At 42.8% G+C, this 21,305-nt stretch overlaps 1 protein-coding gene across 1 annotated transcript; it reads right to left on the bottom strand.

Annotated features, from left to right (window-relative positions):
- Window positions 1–19,937: 19,937 nt before the first annotated feature.
- On the bottom strand, window positions 19,938–21,007 carry LOC110539872 (olfactory receptor 1A1-like). Its single transcript, XM_060388419.1, has one exon. The coding sequence runs from the start codon at window positions 20,947–20,949 to the stop codon at window positions 20,011–20,013; it is 939 nt and encodes a 312-aa protein (XP_060244402.1). The 5' UTR covers window positions 20,950–21,007; the 3' UTR covers window positions 19,938–20,010.
- Window positions 21,008–21,305: the final 298 nt, after the last annotated feature.

Below are 21,305 nucleotides of genomic sequence, written 5' to 3' on the forward strand. Positions count from 1 at the left end.
TCTGGCTTTGAGAAGCTTCCCTGTTAAAGGGCCACTTTTTTCCTCTACCTAAAGAAACTGTCTCTCTGGGGTTTGTATGTATCAAATTTTGTTTTTCTGCAACCTGCTGGAGGCCTTGCTGCTCTGCAGAGGGTCTGTCTAAACAGGAACCTGTGAGCTCCTAGTTAGAAACTGCCTTTTCGGGGGAGGGGCAAGATGGCGGCGCCGGGAGGACTCTCATTCTGAGCAGCAGCACAGCAGGATCAGCACAGTGAACAGCAATCAGAACTCTCGGCCATAAAACACAGTCATTGTGTTTCCCAGGTGAGAGGATACCCCACGGTGGGGGATTCAATCAGCTTTTAACTCACCCGGCTAAACCGCGGAAGAGATCCCGGTTCCGCCAGACGCTTGGCTGCCGGCCGCCAGCCCCAGCCCCAGCCCAGAGCCACAAGCCAGTGTCTCTGGTCACGGTCCCAGACTGAACCTTGGGCACCACACTATCAGAGACTGGAATTTTCAGTCGAGAGATAACCCCAGGGTACAGGAAACGATTGGGACCGGCCTTAGGTCACCCAGACATCCCCTGGAAAAGACTCGGGCGGGTTCCACGGGCACCCCAGGAGCCAGCCCGGAGCCAGAGCCGGGGACCCAGGTTCCGGCATAGAGCCCTGCCTGCCTGCGCGCCTGATTCGCCGCCAGAGATAGAAACAGCGGGTCTGATCTCAGAGCACTCAGCTCACCCCCAACCTGAAAAGGTCCCCGGAAAATTACCCACCTTAGGGAGCCACTCAGACTCCCAAAAGCCACAAAGGCAGACACAGGCAGTTTCTGCGCACCAGACAGCTGGCAGAGACTGAGCCGCCATCACACAGCTGTGCTCCAGGCACAGGCAAATTTCTGTGGCCAGCCAGCTGGCGGACACTGAGCAGTGTGCGCCAGGGCAAAAAAAGACACTAGGAGTCCGTGTCTCCAGAGAATCCACGGGGAAGGAAGGAAACTGTACTGATCTAAATCACCCAATCCTTCCCTAGAAAAAGTCTAGCAGTCTAGTGGGGCCGAGGCGCCAGCACTCAGCTGTGCTCCAGACACAAGCACAAACAGTTGAGGCACGCCTGATGTCCAACTGGGTCACAGCAGCTGATCATTAAATTTGCAACAAGAAACCCAGAAACAGGGCAGCTGCCCTCAGGACTTCCCTGGGTGAGAGGAGAACCCTCTCGACTAACAAAGACCACAGTTACCACTCAGGTCTATATCCCTGAGGTGAGTAACTCCTGAAAAAACACCAGCCATCCAGGGACTATACCCAAAAAGCTGAGAAGACATCCTTCAGGAAAATCCAGCTTTCTGCAAAGGGGATTCTCTCCCCCACAGGATCCCCAGGAACCACCAGAAAATAACCCCAAACTCCTAAGATAACACAATGGGTAGAGGCCAGCGTAAAAGCTCAAGCAACAAAAGACAGAGCAATATGGCATCTCCAGAACCCAGTTACCCAGGGGCAAGTAGCCCTGGACACCCCACCATAACTGAAATCCAAGAAGATGACCTAACAAGTATGCTCATGAAGATGATAACAGAGGAAACAAATAAGATTCGTAAAGACATAGAGGAAGATAAACTCAAACAGAATATTGCCATCCGTAAAGAAATAGAGGAAGCTGCAGCCAAACAGTTTATGGCCTTTAGAAAGGAAATGCTTAAAACACTGAATGAAATGAAAGAAACAGAGTTGAAGGAACTAAAAGAAAAACAGGAAAGTACAATCAGACAGGTGAAGGAAGTAAACAAAACAACTCAAGACCTGAAGATAGAATTGGAAAAATTAAAGAAAACACAAATGGAAGAAATAATGGAAAGGAAGAATCTAGGGAAGAAAACAGGAACTACAGAGGTAAGCATAACCAACAGACTACAAGAGATGGAAGAAAGAATCTCAGGTGTAGAAGATACAATGGAAGAAATCGATGTATCTGTCAAAGAAAATGTTAAATCTGAAAAATTCCTGACACAGACCGTCCAAGAAATGCAAGACAATATGAAAAGACAAAACCTAAGAATAATAGGTATAGAGGAAAAAGAAGACTCCCTTCTCCAAGGCCCAGAAAATATTTTCAACAAAATCATTGAAGAAAATTTCCCCAAGCTAAAGGAGAGGCCAATTAGAATACATGAGGCCTACAGAACACCCAGCAAATTTGACCAGAAAAGAAAATCCTCCCGCCACATAATAATCAAAACAGTAAGTATACAGACCAAAGAAAAAATACTAAAAGCTGCAAGGGAAAAAGGCCAAGTAACATATAATGGCAAACCCATTAGAATCACACCTGACTTTTCAACAGAGACTATGAAAGCCAGAAGGGCCTGGACAGATATCATGCAGACCCTAAGAGAACACAGATGTCAGCCCAGGCTACTATACCCAGCAAAACTCTCAGTCCTCATAGATGGAGAAAACAAGATATTCAATGACAAAAACAAATTTCAACAATACCTACAAACAAATCCAGCATTACAGAAGACACTGGAAGGGAAAATACAACCCAAGAAAGCTAGCTACATTCAAGAAAACACAGGAAATAAATAACCTCACTTCAGTAAAACAAAAAGCAACCAAACACACAACCTGATGACCACAGCCAACATCAAAATCAAGAGATCTAACAGCCACTGGTCATTAATCTCTCTCAACATCAATGGACTCAACTCTCCAATAAAAAGACACAGATTAACAGAATGGATACGTAAACAAAACCCAGCAATCTGTTGCATACAAGAAACACACCTAAGACACAAAGATAGACATTACCTGAGGGTAAAGGGTTGGAAGACGACTTTCCAAGCAAACGGACCCAAGAAGCAAGCAGGAGTAGCCATTCTAATATCTGATAAAATAGACTTTCAACCAAAATTAATCAAAAGAGATGGGGAAGGACACTTCATACTCATCAAGGGAAAATTCCACCAGGAAGACATCACAATCCTGAACATATATGCCCCAAATACAAGGGCACCCACATTTGTGAAAGAAACATTGATAAAATTTAAAGCACATATAGATCCACACACATTAATAGTGGGAGACTTCAACACCCCACTCTCAACAAAGGACAGGTCAACCAAACAGAAATTAAACAAAGAAACAATGTCTCTGACAGAGGTCATGAATCAAATGGACCTAACAGACATTTACAGAACTTTACACCCAAACAAAAAAGAATTTACCTTCTTCTCAGCACCTCATGGAACCTTCTCCAAAATAGACCACATAGTGGGTCACAAAGCAAGCCTCAACAAATACAAGAAGATTGAAATAATCCCATGTATCTTGTCTGATCACCATGGAATAAAGCTGGACCTCAACAATAACAGAAATAACAAAAAGCCTACACACACATGGAAACTGAACAACTTGTTACTAAATGACAGCTGGGTCAGGGAAGAAATAAAGAAAGAAATTAAAGTCTTTCTAGAAATCAATGAAAATGAAGACACAACATACCCGAACTTATGGGACACAATGAAAGCAGTGCTAAGAGGAAAGTTCATAGCACTAAGTGCCTTCAAAAAGAAATTCGAGACAGCTCATTCAAGCACCCTAATGGCTCACTTAAAAACCCTAGAAAAAGAAGAAGCAGACACACCAAGAAGGAGTAGACGGCTGGAAATAATCAAACTCAGGGCTGAAATCAATCAATTGGAAACAAATAAAACAATTCAAAGAATCAATGAAACCAAGAGCTGGTTCTTTGAGAAAATCAACAAGATCGACAAACCCTTAGCCAGGCTAACTAAAAGGCAGAGAGACACCACCCAAATCAACAAAATCAGAAATGAAAAGGGGGATATAACTACAGACACTGAGGAAATCCAAACAATCATTAGGACTTACTTCAAAAGTCTATATGCCACAAAATTTGAAAATCTAAATGAAATGGACAATTTTCTTGATCGATTTGACTTACCAAAGCTGAACCAGGACCAGGTAAATCAACTAAATAGACCTATATCCCCCAAAGAAATAGAGGCGGTCATCAAAAGTCTCCCATCCAAAAAAAGCCCAGGACCAGATGGCTTCAGCGCAGAATTCTATCAGACCTTCAAAGAAGAGCTAACACCAATTCTCTTCAAACTATTCCACAAAATAGAAACAGAAGGAATATTACCAAATTCATTCTATGAAGCCACAGTCACCTTGGTACCTAAACCTCACAAAGACTCAACAAAGAAAGAGAATTTCCGGCCAATCTCCCTTATGAACATTGATGCAAAAATACTTAATAAAATACTTGCAAACCGAATCCAAGAACACATCAAAGATATTATCCACTATGACCAAGTAGGCTTCATCCCAGGTATGCAGGGGTGGTTCAATATACGGAAATCCATCAATGTGATCCACCATATTAACAAACTGAAAGAAAAAAACCACATGATAATCTCCCTAGATGCTGAAAAAGCCTTTGACAAAATCCAACATCCATTCATGTTCAAAGTATTGGAGAGATCAGGGATACAAGGCACATATCTAAACATAGTAAAGGCGATATACAGCAAGCCTATAGCCAACATCAAACTGAATGGAGAGAAACTTAAAGCAATCCCACTGAAATCAGGGACAAGACAAGGCTGCCCACTCTCTCCATATCTCTTCAACATAGTGTTGGAAGTCCTTGCTAGAGCAATAAGACAGTTGAAGGAGATCAAGGGGATACAAATTGGAAAGGAAGAAGTCAAATTATCACTATTTGCAGATGATATGATAGTATACGTGAGTGACCCCAAAAACTCTACCAGGGAACTCCTACAGCTGATAAACACCTTCAGCAAAGTGGCAGGATACAAAATTAACTCAAAAAAATCAGTAGCCCTCCTGTATACAAAAGACAAAAGGGCAGAGAAAGAAATTAAGGAAACAACACCCTTCACAATAGCCACAAATGACATAAGGTACCTCGGAGTAACCCTAACCAAGGAAATCAAAGACTTGTATGAAAAAAATTTCAAATCTCTGAAGAAAGAATTAGAAGAAGATATGAGAAGATGGAAAGATCTCCCATGCTCATGGCTTGGTAGGATTAACATAGTAAAAATGGCCATCTTACCAAAAGCAATCTACAGATTCAATGCAATGCCCATCAAATTACCAACACAATTCTTTACAGACCTGGAAAGGAAAATTCTCAACTTCATATGGAATAACAAGAAACCCAGAATTGCTAAAACAATCCTCTACAATAAAAGATCTTCTGGAGGTATCTCCATCCCTGATCTTAAGTTGTACTATAGAGCAACAGTTTTAAAAACTGCATGGTACTGGCATAGAAACAGAATGGTGGATCAATGGAACCGAACAGAGGACCCAGAAATAAACCCACACACTTATGGACACCTGATCTTTGACAAAGACGCCAAAACCATACAATGGAAAAAAGATAGCATCTTCAACAAATGGTGCTGGTCTAACTGGATGTCTACATGTAGAAAAATGAAAATAGATCCATACTTGTCACCCTGCACAAAACTGAAGTCCAAGTGGATCAAAGACCTCAACATAAAACCAGACACATTAAATCGGCTTGAAAAAAAAGTGGGAAATACCCTAGAACTCATTGGTACAGGGGGAAACTTCCTGAACAGAACACCAACAGCACAGACTCTAAGAGCAACAACCAATAAATGGGACCTCATGAAACTGAAAAGCTTCTGTAAAGCAAAGGACACCGTCATCAAAACAAAGCGACCACCTACAGATTGGGAAAGAATCTTCACCAACCCTTTATCTGACAGAGGACTCATATCCAGTATATATAAAGAACTAAAGAAGCTGAAAAGCAGCAAACCAAGTAATCCACTTAAAAAATGGGGAACAGAGCTAAACAGAATTCTCTGTAGAGGAATACCGAATGGCAGAGAAGCACTTAAAGAAATGCTCAACCTCATTAGCCATTAGGGAAATGCAAATCAAAACAACCCTGAGATTTCACCTTACACCCATGAGAATGGCCAAGATCAAAAACTCAAGTGACAACACATGCTGGAGAGGTTGTGGAGAAAGGGGAACCCTTCTCCACTGCTGGTGGGAATGTAAACTTGTACAACCACTCTGGAAATCAATCTGGCGCTTTCTCAGACAACTAGGAATAGCGCTTCCTCAAGATCCAGCCATACCACTACTGGGCATATATCCAAAAGAGGCTCAAGTACACAAAAAGGACATTTGCTCAACCATGTTTGTAGCAGCTTTATTTGTAATAGCCAGAAGCTGGAAACAACCCAGATGCCCCTCAACTGAAGAATGGATGCAGAAATTGTGGTACATCTACACAATGGAATATTACTCAGCAATGAAAAATAAGGAAATCATGAAATTCGCAGGTAAATGGTGGGATCTGGAAAGGATCATCCTGAGTGAGTTGTCCCAGAAGCAAAAAGACACACATGGTATATACTCACTCATATAGACATACAACATAGGACAAACCCACTAAAACCTGTGCATCTAAAGAAACTAAGCAAGAGAGAGGACCCTAACTAAAACGTCCAATCCCGATCCAGAAAGGCAAAGAGGATGGACATCAGAAGAAGAAGAAAACAGGAAACAACCTAGGAACCTACCACAGAGGGCCTCTGAAAGCCTCTGCCCTTCAGACTATCAAAGCAGATGCTGAGCCTGATGGGCAACTGTTGGGCAGAGTGAACGGAATTTTAGGTAAGAACTGGGAAATAGTAAGAGCTGGAGAGGACAGGGTCTCCACAAGGAGAGCAACAGAACAAGAAAATTTGAACATAGGGAACTTCCCAGTGACTCATACTCCAACCAAGGACTATTCATGGAGATAACCTAGAACCCCTGCACAGATGTAGCCCAGGGCAGTTCAGAGTCCAATTGGGTTACATAGTAATGTGAAGAGGGACTGCCTCTGACATAATCTGATTGGCCTGCTCTTTGATCACCTCCCTCTGGGGGGGGGGGTTTGCAGCCTTACCAGGCCACAGTAGAGGACAATACAGCCACTTTTGATGTGAACTGACAGACTAAGATCAGAAAGGAGAGGAGAACTTCCCCTATTAGTGGACTTGGGGAGTGGCATGCAAGCAGAGGGAGGAGGGAGGGTGGGATTGGGATGGGAGGAGGGAGGGGCATATAGGGGGATGCAGAATGAATAAAGTGTAATTGATGAAAAATTTAAGAAAAAAAGGGAAAAAAATAATTTAAGAACCTTAAATGACTTTCAAAATGGGAGGCAAACATGGAGTTAGTCAATTGGCATGGAGCACGTCTCGCCCCTGGGGGCAATGGTCTCCTGAACCTACTCAGACCTCGGACACCACCACTGCTAGTTCTAGAACTGACGCAGGATGTTCCAACGAGGGGTTAAGGCTTCTCATAATATTTCCTATAAGCCCACACCTGTTTGTCTATATCCCCCATTTTTATTCATTATTAGCCAGATAGAGCCAAGTAATTGTGGTAATGATACTCGCTTTTTTTTAAACCCCAATGCTAGTAAAGTTAGGTATGCCCTGGTTACTCGCATGCCTCACTGGATGCCTATGCCCATTGATGCCCCTCACGCTATGACTCTCTTCAGACAGAAAAGGGATCTTGGAACTACAGCCACCATTGTTACTACCATCTCATTGACGGCTGTTGGAGCTACCACCAGGGCATTAGCCATGAGTCATACTGGGCAGACTGCTCAGACCCTGAATAATCATTTAGCCAATGTAGCTCATGCCTTAGTTGTACATAAAGGAATTAATGCTCAACTAAAAGGAAGCTTGATGGTGTTCAATCAGAGGATTGACCTCTTGCAGGAGCAAATTGATACCCTATGGCAAATCGCTCAACCTGGCTGTCAATGAAAGTATGCTGGACTTTGTGTCACTAGCATACAACATGAGAATTTTTCCTGCGCTGCAAATCTGTCTAAACAATTGTCGAGCTATATTTTAGGTAATTGGACTGGAGAATTCGATACTACGATGGAGCAGCTGAGAGTGGCCATTGTCACAGTAAATTCTACCGGAGTGGACGCAGGACTAGCCACAGGATTATCAACATGGATTGCTGCAGCCATGAATCATCTGAAGGAATGGGCGGGCATGGGAGTGTTAGCAGGCCTTCTGGTGTTGGTCTCCTTGGTTTGCCTGTGGTATATATGCAAGATTAGAGTCTCACAACAGTGTGATGCAGCCATGATCATTCAGGCCTTTACAGCCATTGAAGCAAGACATTCTCCCCAAGCATGGTTGGATACCATAAAAAGCTAAAATGATACGCTCAGGATGCGAGGCTAAGCACTGCACTCAGGGTCAGCCGCTTTGGACCCAGAGAAGAGCATGTCTGATTGCATGCGGGTTGATGCCCCAGGTCCCGCCTCTGAGAAAAAGGTATCGGACGGGTCCGATGCTCTTTGGGTGGATGACACCTAAATGAACATCTGTACAAAGTCCCAATTTATTTCTAATATCAGAGATCAGACCTCTACTCTTGCCTGATGCGTCTAAAACAAAAAGGGGGAACTGTAGAGAGCTGCAGAATGCTATGCCTTAAAGATGGAGCTGGTTTCCGCCTTCCACCTTCCCGATGGTGAGTGCTCTCTGTCAGGAACAACTCCACATTTGGCTAAGGCCGAGGATCTGGCTTGCTTCCATGTATGTGGACCTATCTGCATTGCCCCCGTGGCATGCCTGGGTTGGCTACCCAGAGGCTATTTAAGCTGTGGGCTGGCTTTCCCCGGGGTCCGAGGATTGTTCAATGTTCCTGAATAAACTGCATTGAAAAAAAAAAAAAAAAAAAAAGAAACTGCCTTTTCTTTGTTTTTAAGGACAGAATTACAAAACTGCTCTATAGTTTTACTTTCTATGTAAGCTCTTGCTAGCTTACTGTAAATCTGCCATTTGCTGTTGATTATTAATATTTACTATTGATTTATCTTTTTGTTAAACAGTGGCTATTCCTAAACCAACTGTGCACCCAAATCACCACACAGAGACTAGAATTTATTTAATTAACCTAAAGCACAATGCTGGGTAATAGTTACTCCATCCTAAACCTCCAAGCCCGCATAGTTTCCTACCATTCAGATTTCACTCATTATAGTTGCTTTTAGTCATATCTTAGGTCCGGTTCATCTCTCCTGGTGGTTCCAAGTCCTCTCCTGCTGATTTCTGCTCTCTGACTTCTCCCACTTTGTTGTGGATTATTAATATTTACTATTGATTTATCTTTTAGTTAAGCAGTGGTTATTCCCAAACTGTCACCGGCCAGCAGTGACACCTGAATACCACCTGAGAGAGGGCTGGGAGAGAGAGAGAGAGACAGGGTGACACAAAGAAGGACACCAAGTCTACATGCTGGTCCAGGTGTTGATTTAATGGACATCAGGTTAACATTTAAGTAGGCAAAAAAAAGTACAAGCAGTTTCTCACCTAGGAGCTTTACTTGGTCAAAACATAGTGAAAGGGTTAGGCTAACTTTGTAACCTATATGTCTTCTAAAGCCTATAGTTTTGAGTTTTAGGTCCAGGTTAAGCTAAAGCCTCTTAGTACCTTTCCAGAGAGTGAAGGAATGTGACCCTATCTGTGAGGACAGATATAAAAAAAGGGCAAGTAAGCAATGACCTTCACTCAGCAAAAGAAGGACCAGACTCTTGTTCTTGAGATAACGTTTCTTAGCAACGAATCTAGACTTCTTCTGAGTAGCTTTTGACCTCCAGCCAAGAGCCCGCAGCCCTAATCTTTAAGGATGAGCTAACCACCCCCACCTTCAATTGCAGCTGCATCCACACTTGGCAGGACTGGCCAAGCTTGAGCACCTAAGACTAACCAATTATCTTACTTTATAACTTCCTCATCCAATCCTAAATTGCCAAGACTGCAACTTCAAATCTCCCGCAATTTTTCTTTTAAAAACCTAAAGGCCTTTGTCTCCCGGTGCCACTCTTTGCTGACCAGCAGGGGTGACCCCATTGTAGAATGGTTAATACACCTCTTGCTTTTGCAACGAGTCTTGGTCTGGGGGAGTTTCTGGGAAGGGTGCGATTGAACTCCTGAACTGTGAGACCCCAGGTCTTACATTTTTGGTGCGTTTGGCCGGGAAAGGTTGTGCCCCTTCCCCAACCCTCATCAGACTGAACTCGGAGGTCGAGCTCAGAACAGGTTAGTCTGTTTCTGTCTTACCAATCTGTTTCTTGTCAGAGATGGCTGCCATGAGGCAGCCTGTCAATTAGATTTCTGTGGTACCAATCTATTTCAGTTTAGGCGCCTATCTGGACCTTTTTGGTCATCTGATCAGTCATTGCGATTGACAGACGTGTCAGAATATCGCTTGACTGGGAACTGGGGGATGCCCCAAGTTTCCGTTTGGGAGGTTGGATCTGAGACGGTCCTCCTCCCATCTGATTTTTGTAGAGAACGACCGCCACCAGGCAGCCGTTCTATCAGAGCACTGTGGTACCACTCACAAGGGTGTCCTTGTTTGATTACTTGCCTGATACTTTGTGTTTCTGTTGTTGTTGCCTCTCTGACTCTTTTGACAGGGAGATGGTCTAGCTTGAGAGCATCTGTAGAAGGGGTTCGAGTCCCCTGAGTGGTTTGAGGCCACTTGCCTGGAACGGTTTCATTAAGGCAGACAGACATGTCATTAATGCCAAGTCCATGGGACATCCTGCAGGACACTCAGCTTGCCCCTTTCTGTGAACAGGGAGGAGCAGAGAGATTCTGCTCCCCCAGCAATTTAAATCCTGTGTTTCTCATGTATGTATTTTTCTGTGTCTGTTTCTTTGTAGACTTGGACTGATGAAAATTCGGACAGAGGATAATTAAAATTAGAACTAGTTCTCGGCCCGGGAGTGCACATGGCTGCATGGCAGGACACCAAGCAGTGTGCTCTCCCTCCTGAGGGAACCAAGGAGGGAATGCTTTTGGGTGGCTGGGGAGACATGTGGAGCTGGGGCTGGAGCTTGGGCAGGTGGTGCTCAGGCACTTGAGCATCACAATGCACACCCAGCAGGGCATGGGCTTGATGCGCCATCCCCTTGTTTTGATGGACAGCCAAAGAGCACGGGGTAGGGGAGAGGCCCAGCCAGGAAGCAGGTTCAGGACCTGCGGGGGAGGTAAGCTACAGTAGAGCTCACAAGGGAGCCAAGGGAGCAGGCAAGGCTCATGGGCTTGCTGGGTGGAAGTCCTTAGACATGGCTAGGCGGGGATTGGCACCGTAGCTGCTCCACGACAGGAGCTGCTCTGGCTGCCGAGAGTGAGGAAAAACTCCTCCCCCTTGCCTTCATGCCTGCTTAGCAGGGAAGTGAGTGGCAAGAGCTCACCAAGCCCTCTTGCTCCTCTCTTCCCTCCTCCCACCTTGGGGGCTTGCAACTTACAGATCAAACAGTAACTTAGGAAAAAAACTGCACTTGCTGTAATGTTTAGAATTGCAGCTGAGTCTGTCTGTTTAAATATATGGCCATTATATGATTGTTTTCAACTGGTCTTAAATGGTTAATATGATAAAAAATAATTGGGTATGTTTTAAGGTTAAATTCAAATTCTTGTTTTAAACACGTATATGTGCCTATGTGTTTGTAGGGTCTATAAATGCATATGTTTAAATAACAACAATGTAAATTGCCACATAGTGTGGCTCAGGAAAAGAACAAAGGTTGCAAAATCTCTGAGTCAAAATGATTTTATTTCCTTTTAGGATAAGAAGAAAGTCTTATTCTAAGTTGATATTGGTTCTGAAGATTGGGTTGTTTTCACTGATAAATTTTGGTCTTAAAACCTGGTTTCGACTTTTAAAATTATGGTTATGCTTTGTAAATTCACTCCTAAAAAAGATACTTTGCTTTAATATTGCAGGGATGAGTTTTAAAAATTGTTTAAATGTTTAAGAGGATAAAACATTTACAGTTTATCAGATTTTTTAAGCAATAACTCTTGGGCAGTCTAACAACGAACTTAAAACAATTTCCTAACCCTTGGGAAAAAAAAAAATTAATGAGAGTTTTCCTGTTGTCTGAAAAAAAAGAGTGAGCAAGAGATATTGAAAAAAAAATACCTTGTCTAAAACAAAAATGTCGGTTAAGCCAGAAAAAAAAAAAGCTAAAAACCTGAAGGTATATAGGATGTTGCAGAAGGTTAGTGGATATATTATAAAAAGCCAGAGAGTTAATATAATAAAAAAAAAACCTGTATTTAAATATGTTATAATTCATTTAAAAGGCTGGTGATTCTTCATTGCAAAATGTTTTTTTTTTATGCTCTTTTAAGGGAAAAAAATTTCTGGCTGATAGGTTTGGTATGGCTAAAATACTTCATACAGTTTAAAAGTGTTCTGTACTGTTCTGTTATGCAGTTGGTTCTAAAACTTATTTGATCACTATGTTAAAACTTTTGATTGTGGGGGATTATGGATGTTCCACAGTGTTTGCTGTGTCATCAACAGCACCTAATGGCTATGTTTGGTATTGTCAGTCACAGCCTGTGCTAACACATGGCTAGCTGCCATGATGGTTCAGGGATAGAGAGCACGTGAAGCTGTAGTTTTGCTGCCATATTTGTTTAGGACTTCCAGCTGAGTTCAGTTACACGTGGCCAGCCGCCATGCTGGTTCAGAGATAAAGAGGGTGGAGACATGAGTTTACCACCATTTTGTTTAGGTCTCTCAGTTATGTTCAGTCCTCTGATTAGTGTTAAGTGCAAAACTTTTTACTGTTCAATTTTAATACAAAGTGGTAGGATCAGCAAGATTTGCTAGCCCCTCTATAAACTATATCTGATTAAAATGTTTGCTTTGATTTTAGTTCAGAAAGATCAGACTTAAAGCTATGCTAACGACTGCAGTTGGTTAAGATGTTGAGCTCTACCTAGTGTCTTTGTATAGGGTTTTTTTTTTTAAGGTTAAGCCTAGGATAGGTAACTATAAAGTTTGCCTTAAAATATATAGTTCTAAAACATACATGTCAAAAATATGCTGGAACTAGATTAAATAGCATCCTGTTTTATAGGACACAGTTTAAAACAGATGATAAAAACAAAGAGTAACTCAGATATGCTGGCCCTCAAGCTTATCAGAGATCTGATAAATATGGCATTTTAACATATATAAGTTTATTGTGACAGAAAGTCCCCAAATCCTGGCAGTAGCTCCCTAAGGTCTCCGAGAGGATTTGGACAACGACAGATGACTGCAACTCTGGATTGTGGTATGCTAACCACTGGGCAATACTGCCCCAACTGGCCCACTGCTAGGGCCCAGCCTAAACTGGGGACAAAGCTGGGGACACCTGAAGAGCCATTGTCTCACATTGTGAGAGGCAAGGTGAGGTCAATCTCTCCTGTTCCTCTTTCCACAGCAGCAGTTTCTCATCCTCTATGCCTGATGGCTGGAGTGCCTCTGCTCAGAAAGCCAGGAGACCACAGGAGTCAGGGACACTGCCTAGGTGATGGACTAACTAGTCATCTCTGTCATTTTGATTGGTACATTTACTTAGCTCATAATTTATCCTTCTCAGGTCTCTGATCACATTGACAGCTAGGCTGAAAGGCTAGGCTTAGTTAACAGTAACTTGGCAGCTAAAGAGCAGACAGTTAGGTTCACTATCAGCTCATTGAATAGTTCATTAGTTAGTTAAAACTACTGGGTACTATATCTTTTATATATATATATATATATAAACAGGTTTGCCCTGCTCACAGGCTTTACATCAGTTGCCAATGTATTATAATAATAGTTAAAAAAAAAGTACAAGCAGTTTCTCACGCAGGCAATTTTATTTAGCCAAAATATAGGAGGGTTTACTCAAGGTTACACAGAGCCTGCTGTCTGGTTACTATGGTTGCACGGAGTTCCTCAGGGTCAGAGCAGTCCGCTGTAAGACCACCAAGGTCAGTCTGTGAGAGACTGGACTTTGGAAAATAGCCAAGAGGCTGAGTTCCGATACTCAGATGCCATTAACTCCAAAAAGGCTGCCACATGGACACACTTAAGTTGTTTATAAAAGATATAAAACAAACAGCTGACTGGTACCCATTCTGTTGGATATAGTTTTTACCTGTTACTCTCAAAATGTTGCTGTATTAGATTTGCTGATATGTTACTTTTCTGAGTTTATATATATATTTCCTTTTGTGTACCAAAAATTCATATGAGTTTATAAAAATCAAAAGGTCATGAGACCTAAATCTGGCATAACTCAAATGGATCCCAGAAAAGTTTTTCCCTGCTGTTGGGATTCCTCACTTTTTCCATTTAACAGACAAATCTTAACTTCTGTCTCTAGTCTAAATTTGTCTCAGCAGATTTTCACCTGGTTGACTCTGGGCTGCAAACTAAAATCTGGACTTGTTGGAAGCTGACATGACTGCTCCCTGTCTCTTCAATTGGATCAACTAACCAGAGACTGTTAAGGACTGCCTCATTGACCAGCCTTTGACTGGCTCCTAGTAATCTTTACCCATGTACTCTCCCCAACTTTTGACCAGCATTTCAGCCTCTTTTAAACTGAGATTTCAACGATCCATCATCAGCATGAAGAAATTCCAGAAGATGGATCATCGGCCCATTGTCCCATTCTACAGGCTAAAATGTTGAGTCAAAAAAAAAAAAAGAAATTTTTTTCTTAAAATTTTCACTCTGCAGCTGCTTCATGATTGAAGCAGTTACAAGGAGAAGGGGGAAATGAAAGGGTTAGGCTAACTTTGTAACCTATATGTCTTCTAAAGCCTATAGTTTTGAGTTTTAGGTCTAGGTTAAGCTAAAGCCTCTTAGTACCTTTCCAGAGAGTGAAGGAATGTGACCCTATCTGTGAGGACAGATATAAAAAAAGGGCAAGCAAGCAATGACCTTCACTCAGCAAAAGAAGGACCAGACCCTTGTCCTTGAGATAGCGTTTCTTAGCAACGAACCTAGACTTCTTCTGAGTAGCTTTTGACCTCCAGCCAAGAGCCCGCAGCCCTAATCTTCAAGGATGAGCTAACCACCCCCACCTTCAATTGCAGCTGCATCCACACTTGGCAGGACTGGCCAAGCTTGAGCACCTAAGCCTAACCAATTATCTTACTTTATAACTTCCTCATCCAATCCTAAATTGCCAAAACTGCAACTTCAAATCTCCCGCAATTTTTCTTTTAAAAACCTAAAGGCCTTTGTCTCCCGGTGCCACTCTTTGCTGACCAGCAGGGGTGACCCCATTGTACAATGGTTAATACACCTCTTGCTTTTGCAACGAGTCTTGGTCTGGGGGAGTTTCTGGGAAGGGTGCGATTGAACTTCTGAGCTGTGAGACCCCAGGTCTTACAATAGGAGATCTCACTCAAGGTTAAACAGAGCCTGCTGTCTGGTTACTATGGTTGTACAGAGTTTCTCAGGGTCAGAGCAGTCTGCTGTAGTACCACCAAGGTCAGTTTATGAGAAACTGGACTTCGGAAAATAGCCAAAGCCAAGAGGCCGAATTCCACTGCTCAGATGCCATTAACTCCAAATTTGCCATTAACTCCAAAAAGGCTGCCACACTAAACCAGTTGTATAGTCAAATTATAATACAAAGACTAGGATTTATTTATTTAACCTAGAGCATGATGCTGGGCAATAGTTATTCCATTCTAAACTTCCAAGTTCATATAGCTTCCTGTCATTCAGATTGAAAGGGTTAGGCTAACTTTGTAACCTGTATGTCTTCTAAAGCCTATAGTTTTGAGTTTTAGGTCTAGGTTAAGCTAAAGCCTCGTAGTACCTTTCCCTAGAATGGAGGAATGTGACCCTATCTGTGAGGACAGATATAAAAAAAGGGCAAGCAAGCAATGACCTTCACTCAGCAAAAAAGGACCAGACTCTTGTTCTTGAGATAGCGTTTCTTAGCAACGAACCTAGACTTCTTCTGAGTAGCTTTTGACCTCCAGCCAAAAGTCTGTAGCCCCTAATCTTCAAGGATGAGCTAACCACCCCCACCTTCAATTGCAGATGCATCCACAGTTGGCAGGACTGGCCAAGCTTGAGCACCTAAGCCTAACCAATTATCTTACTTTATAACTCCCTCATCCAATCCTAAATTGCCAAAACTGCAACTTAATCTCCCGCAATTTTTCTTTTAAAAACCTAAAGGCCCTTGTCTCCCGGTGCCACTCTTTGCTGACCAGCAGGGGTGACCCCATTGTACAATGGTTAATAAACCTCTTGCTTTTGCAACGAGTCTTGGTCTGGGGGAGTTTCTGGGAAGGGCACGATCTTAAACTCCTGAGCTGTGAGACCCCAGGTCTTACGAGATTTCCCATATTATATTTGTTTTTAGTCATATCTTAGGTCTAGTTCATCTCTCTTGATAGTTACAAGTCCTGTTTTGTTGATCTTCATTCTCCTCTCTTCCGATTTATTTCCTTCTCTTCCCCTCTGGACCAGGATGTCCCACCCTATTCTCTCCATTGCATAGCACTGGCTTGTTGTTTTATTGACAATACAGAGAACAAATGGTGGCATGTTTGCACAAACTTGAGACAGGTTGTGCTTAGAATAAGCATTACAATGTAATGTCCAGATTGAAATCAGACAGTGGTGTAGAGAAATCAGCATTTGAATGAACAGAGGTAAATTGTATACATTCCACAACATTATACCAACAGTGACCAATAAATTTTATTGGGGTTACTTACAGGAATGTGGGCGAGGAGTAACTTACAGGTGCAGAAATGACTGAAAGACAGCTCCAATACCAAAGCCCACCCCACCATGGCTGACAGCTCAGAAAAGCTGGGAACCAGGAGTGCAATGCCCAGCCTGCAGGCAGCTAACAGCTTAGAGTGTCCTTCCCAAGTGAGTCTGGTCTAAACCTCTTCTAGGCCGCTAAGCTGTTTCCCCTTCTTCCAGGCAGTTGGTGTGGTCTCAGAATCTTTGAAGCTCAGCAATCTGAGCTTTCTTTACAGGGTGGCTTTTCAGAAAGAGACTCAGCTTTTATTACTTACTCACGCAGGGTGGGGTCTAGTGGGCTTTTTGAGAGATCATGGGCAGAGGCTGCAGACTGAATGAAAAGGGAAAAAGCAAGCTGAGCACCAGCTGTCATCGCTTTCTGCTTCCTGACTGTGAATGAAATGTGACCTCACACTTCTGATGCTCTGTCTTCCCTGTGAACACAAATCAACTTATATATATATATATATATATATATATATATATATATATATATATATATATATTTTTTTTTTTTTTTTCCAGACACTTTGTTACAGCAATGAGAAAAGTAACCAATGCAATTGTCTTTTCTGAACTGAACTGAGCCCTGGGATAGTAGGACAGTGATCCTATTAATATCACTCCTCCAGGACAGTATGATTGACAGCAGCAGGGAAGACAGCCTGAGTGATTTCAGAGATAACCTCAACAGTTTGTTTGTAAGGACATCCATAAACATCCCTACAGGTCCTTTTTTTTGAAGACTTATTTATTTATTATGTATATAGTGTTCTGCCTGCATGTATGTCTGTGCACCAGAAGAGGGCACCTGATCTCATTATAGACGGCTGCGAGCCACCATGTGGTCACTGGGAATTGAACTCAGGACCTCTGGAAGAGCAACCAGTGCTCTCAGCCTCTGAGTCATCTCTCCAGCCCCCCTAGAGATTCTTATAGATAATGAGGGAAGGGCTAACTCTGCAACAGAAAATCATGCAATTGTGAGCTTATTCATCAGGGGTTTTGGAGCTGTCCTAAAAGCCCAGACATTCTCACCTCTTTTCTGCGGTTTTCTCTTTGGCACTTACTATATTTCTACAAAAAATATATTTAGTTTCATTTGACTTTTTCAGGTTGACCCATAAAAACAGAATACACTTTGTATTAGTTCTAAGATTCAGCTTGCCACAGTTTTGCTAAGTAGTAACTAGGTGAGATATATTTCAATATATCACTTTGGAATGTATTAATAATTTATTTTTGGGTGTTTATGTGTATGTGTGCACTTGTGTATAGGTACACATTTCATCACGAGTGAGGGCATGGATGCCAGAGGTCGACATCTGGTGTTTTCTTCACTTTCCACCTTATTTAAGACGAGCTCTCTCACTGATCCCGGAGCTCACTAATTTGCTAGACTGATTGGTCAGCCATTCCCAAGAATCCTCCCAGCCACACACTCTCAGTTCTGGGATTCCGAAGGATGTGGCTATTCCCAGCTTTTCACAGGAGTTCTGGGGATCCAAACAAAGACCCTCCTCCTTGTGGAGCACTTTCATCACCCTGTCCTGGAATTCCCTAAACAAAACACCTTCCTTTCCCGTTAGTTGGTCATTCACTCACATTTGTATTCACTCATAACCAGATCCGTTGATCACGGTGGAGGCTCCCAGCCTTGGTGCACTGGAGTCCTGAAAACATGACACACACCATTTTTTATCATCCATAGACAAGGTTTTGACAGTATGAATCACCTATAGAAGATGATAATTTTATATTTTTTACAGCAGCTATTAGAAGATGTGCTCCGTCTATTACTTCATGGTGTTATCGTGCTTGGAGACGAGACTGATGAATAGTTATCAATATTTTGAAGAAAGTTTTCTCATTTTCTCAAAGGAGAATCAATTGATGGTACACCAGGGTGCCACCGCGATTCTCTATTGACCCCTGAATTAATTGCCCTGTCCTGGGGAAGGTCATCCGTGTGATCAGGGCAGATAGTGGAACTGCAGCCTCACCTTCTTTGGGCCACATTGGAGGAAGATGTCCACATTATTTTCTGTGCTGTTCTTTCTGCTTCACTTATTTTGTGGAACCCAAGTGTTTGCTTACATCATTTCAGATTAAACTGATTCAAGCTAGCATTTTGTTATTGTAATCATGTAAGAACTTTGTTGATTAAATGATAACAATTCTATTAGTTGTTATCATCTGAGTAAGACTTTGGTAAGAGTACCATTAGAGACAGTCTAGTTAATTATGAAAGTAGCACAGGAACACATTCCTGGCAGTTTCTTTAAATATTTTAGGATGGAGAAATTGATATGATGACAAATTTCTACAGTCCCATTTCTTAGAAGATGGAGGGAGAAGATCGAGAGTTCAAAAGATAAATCCTGTGCTACTTATGAGACCATGCTTCAAGAACCAAAACAAAATAAAAAAGATATAAACCAACAGTGTCAAGTAACCTAGGCCCATAGGAGCTTACAGAGACTGAAGCACCAACTAAAGAGCATTCATGAACTGGACGTAGGCCCACGACACATATGTAACTGACAGGCAGGTTGGTCCTCATGTGGGTTGCCTAGCAACAAGGGGAGCATGGGTCGTATCTAGCATGGTCTCAGTTGCCTGCTTTTGGATCACTTTCCCCCAGCTGGGCTGTCTTGCCTGGTGACTTAGTGACCAGAGTGGGTTTGTAAGGGGGGCTCCCCTTTCCTGAGAAGAATGGGAGGAGGAAAGGGGGAAGATGGTGGAAGGGTGGGACGGAGAAGAGAGGAGGGAGGAGGCTGTGATTGGGATGAAAAATGAATACATTTATTTTAAAAATACATAAATTATTTCCAGCCTGGTAATCTCTGAACATTATCAGATTAAACTTTAGAAATGAATATTTTAATTCATGCACACCACCCCATTCACGTTTATTGGATGCAGGTTACATGACCAAGATTGTGAAGTCTTGCAGGCTAGCAGAGGTGATAAATATAGTAGTTAGAAAAAATTAGCACATAGTGATCTACAGTTTTTGAAGCATGAGCTACTGTGACCACAGCCTGTGACATAGGCAGGGCAGATAGTATTAGTCTTATTTGGACATGTTAGACTCAATGCTGAGACATTCCCAACTCCGCTCTGAAGGACAGTGAGAACTGAACCCAGAGCCTTGTGCTGCACTCTGTCTAAAGGAGCAGAAATGCGTTGAAACCTGGTGCCTCCTCAGACCATCAAAAGGCTCCTGAGGGGTGGAATTTCAAGCTGGAAAGGCAACAGGCATCTTCTGGCAGGGTGCCATTGAAGCTGGATTTTCTAGTGCTTCTGACTGGGGACCAAAATCTCTACAGTGTGTGCTCTCACATGGGTGATGATGAGGAGGTGCGGTGGAAGAGCTTTCTCAGAGCAGCCTTCATGTCCTGGTTCCTCAGGCTGTAGATGAAAGGGTTCAGCATTGGGGTCACTGCTGTGTACATCACAGTTATCAATGCATGCTTCAGACTGTAACTCGTCAGGGGCTGGAAATACATGCCCATGACTGTCCCATAATACAAAGACACCACTGTCAGGTGAGAGCCACAGGTGGACAAGGCCTTGAGGGAGCTCTTGGTGGAAGGAGCCAGCAAGACTGTGGAAAAGACCCGGGCATAGGAGATGATGATGCACAGCAGTGGCACAGAGAAAACCCCCACCCCGAGGTACATCATCTTCACATTGAAGCGGATGTCAGAACAGGACAGCTGGAGCAAAGGGGTAACGTCACAGTAGAAGTTGGCCACATCCTTATTGCCACAGAAGGACAATCTAGCTGTGAGCAGGGTGTGGGGCAGTGCATTGGCATTTCCAATCACCCAGGACCCAGCAACCAGCAGGACACAAGCCCATGGACTCATAACTGTTGCATAATGAAGGGGGCGGCTGATGGCCACAGCTCGGTCGTAAGCCATTGCAGCTAGTGTATAGCTGTCTGTGTTTGCCAAGGCTACCATGAAATACATTTGTGCCAGACATCCCCCAAAGGAGATGGTGTTGCTACCCAGGAGATGGTTGGCCGACATCTTGGGGACAGTTACAGAGGAGAAGAAGATGTCAACAAGGGAGAGGTTGGCAAGGAAAAAGCACACGGGGTTATGAAGGCGAATGTCAGAGTGAATGGCCAGGATGATGAGCGTGTTTCCAACCACTGTGATGGGTTGAATGAACAGGAAGAGGATGAAGAAGAAATATTCCTGCTCCTGCTGCCTGGTGACTCCCAGGAGAGTGAAATCTGTGGTAGAAGACTCATTTTCTTCTCTCATGGTTCCTTCAACATGAAATCAGACACGAATCCAGAGCCATCAGTGCAATTGTTATCTAAGCTGTAGCACTTCGCTTAAGAGAGCAGCTCTCTCTATACCTGAGTCCATGACATTCACAGCTATGCTATTTGGGGAGAATCTCTATTGGTCCATGGCAAAGGTGTCATTCACTCCTGAGCACACATCTAAGTAATGAGTGAGCCCTTCTGACTCACACTTTTCCCATCAGCACCTTTACACACCCATCTAAGATTTAATAATTTCATAATTAGCATGTATGTTTCTTTGCCTAGGGTCAGAGTTAATGGGAAATAATATATTAATTGTTCATTCTACATATAAAGCAGTTTTTCTTT

This window comes from Meriones unguiculatus, chromosome 7, assembly GCF_030254825.1.
Source record: "Meriones unguiculatus strain TT.TT164.6M chromosome 7, Bangor_MerUng_6.1, whole genome shotgun sequence".
Classification (NCBI taxonomy): domain Eukaryota; kingdom Metazoa; phylum Chordata; class Mammalia; order Rodentia; family Muridae; genus Meriones; species Meriones unguiculatus.

Coding starts and splice junctions, on each gene's coding strand:
- LOC110539872 (XM_060388419.1), bottom strand. CDS start 20,949: ATGAGAGAAGAAAATGAGTCTTCTACCACAGATTTCACTCTCCTGGGA.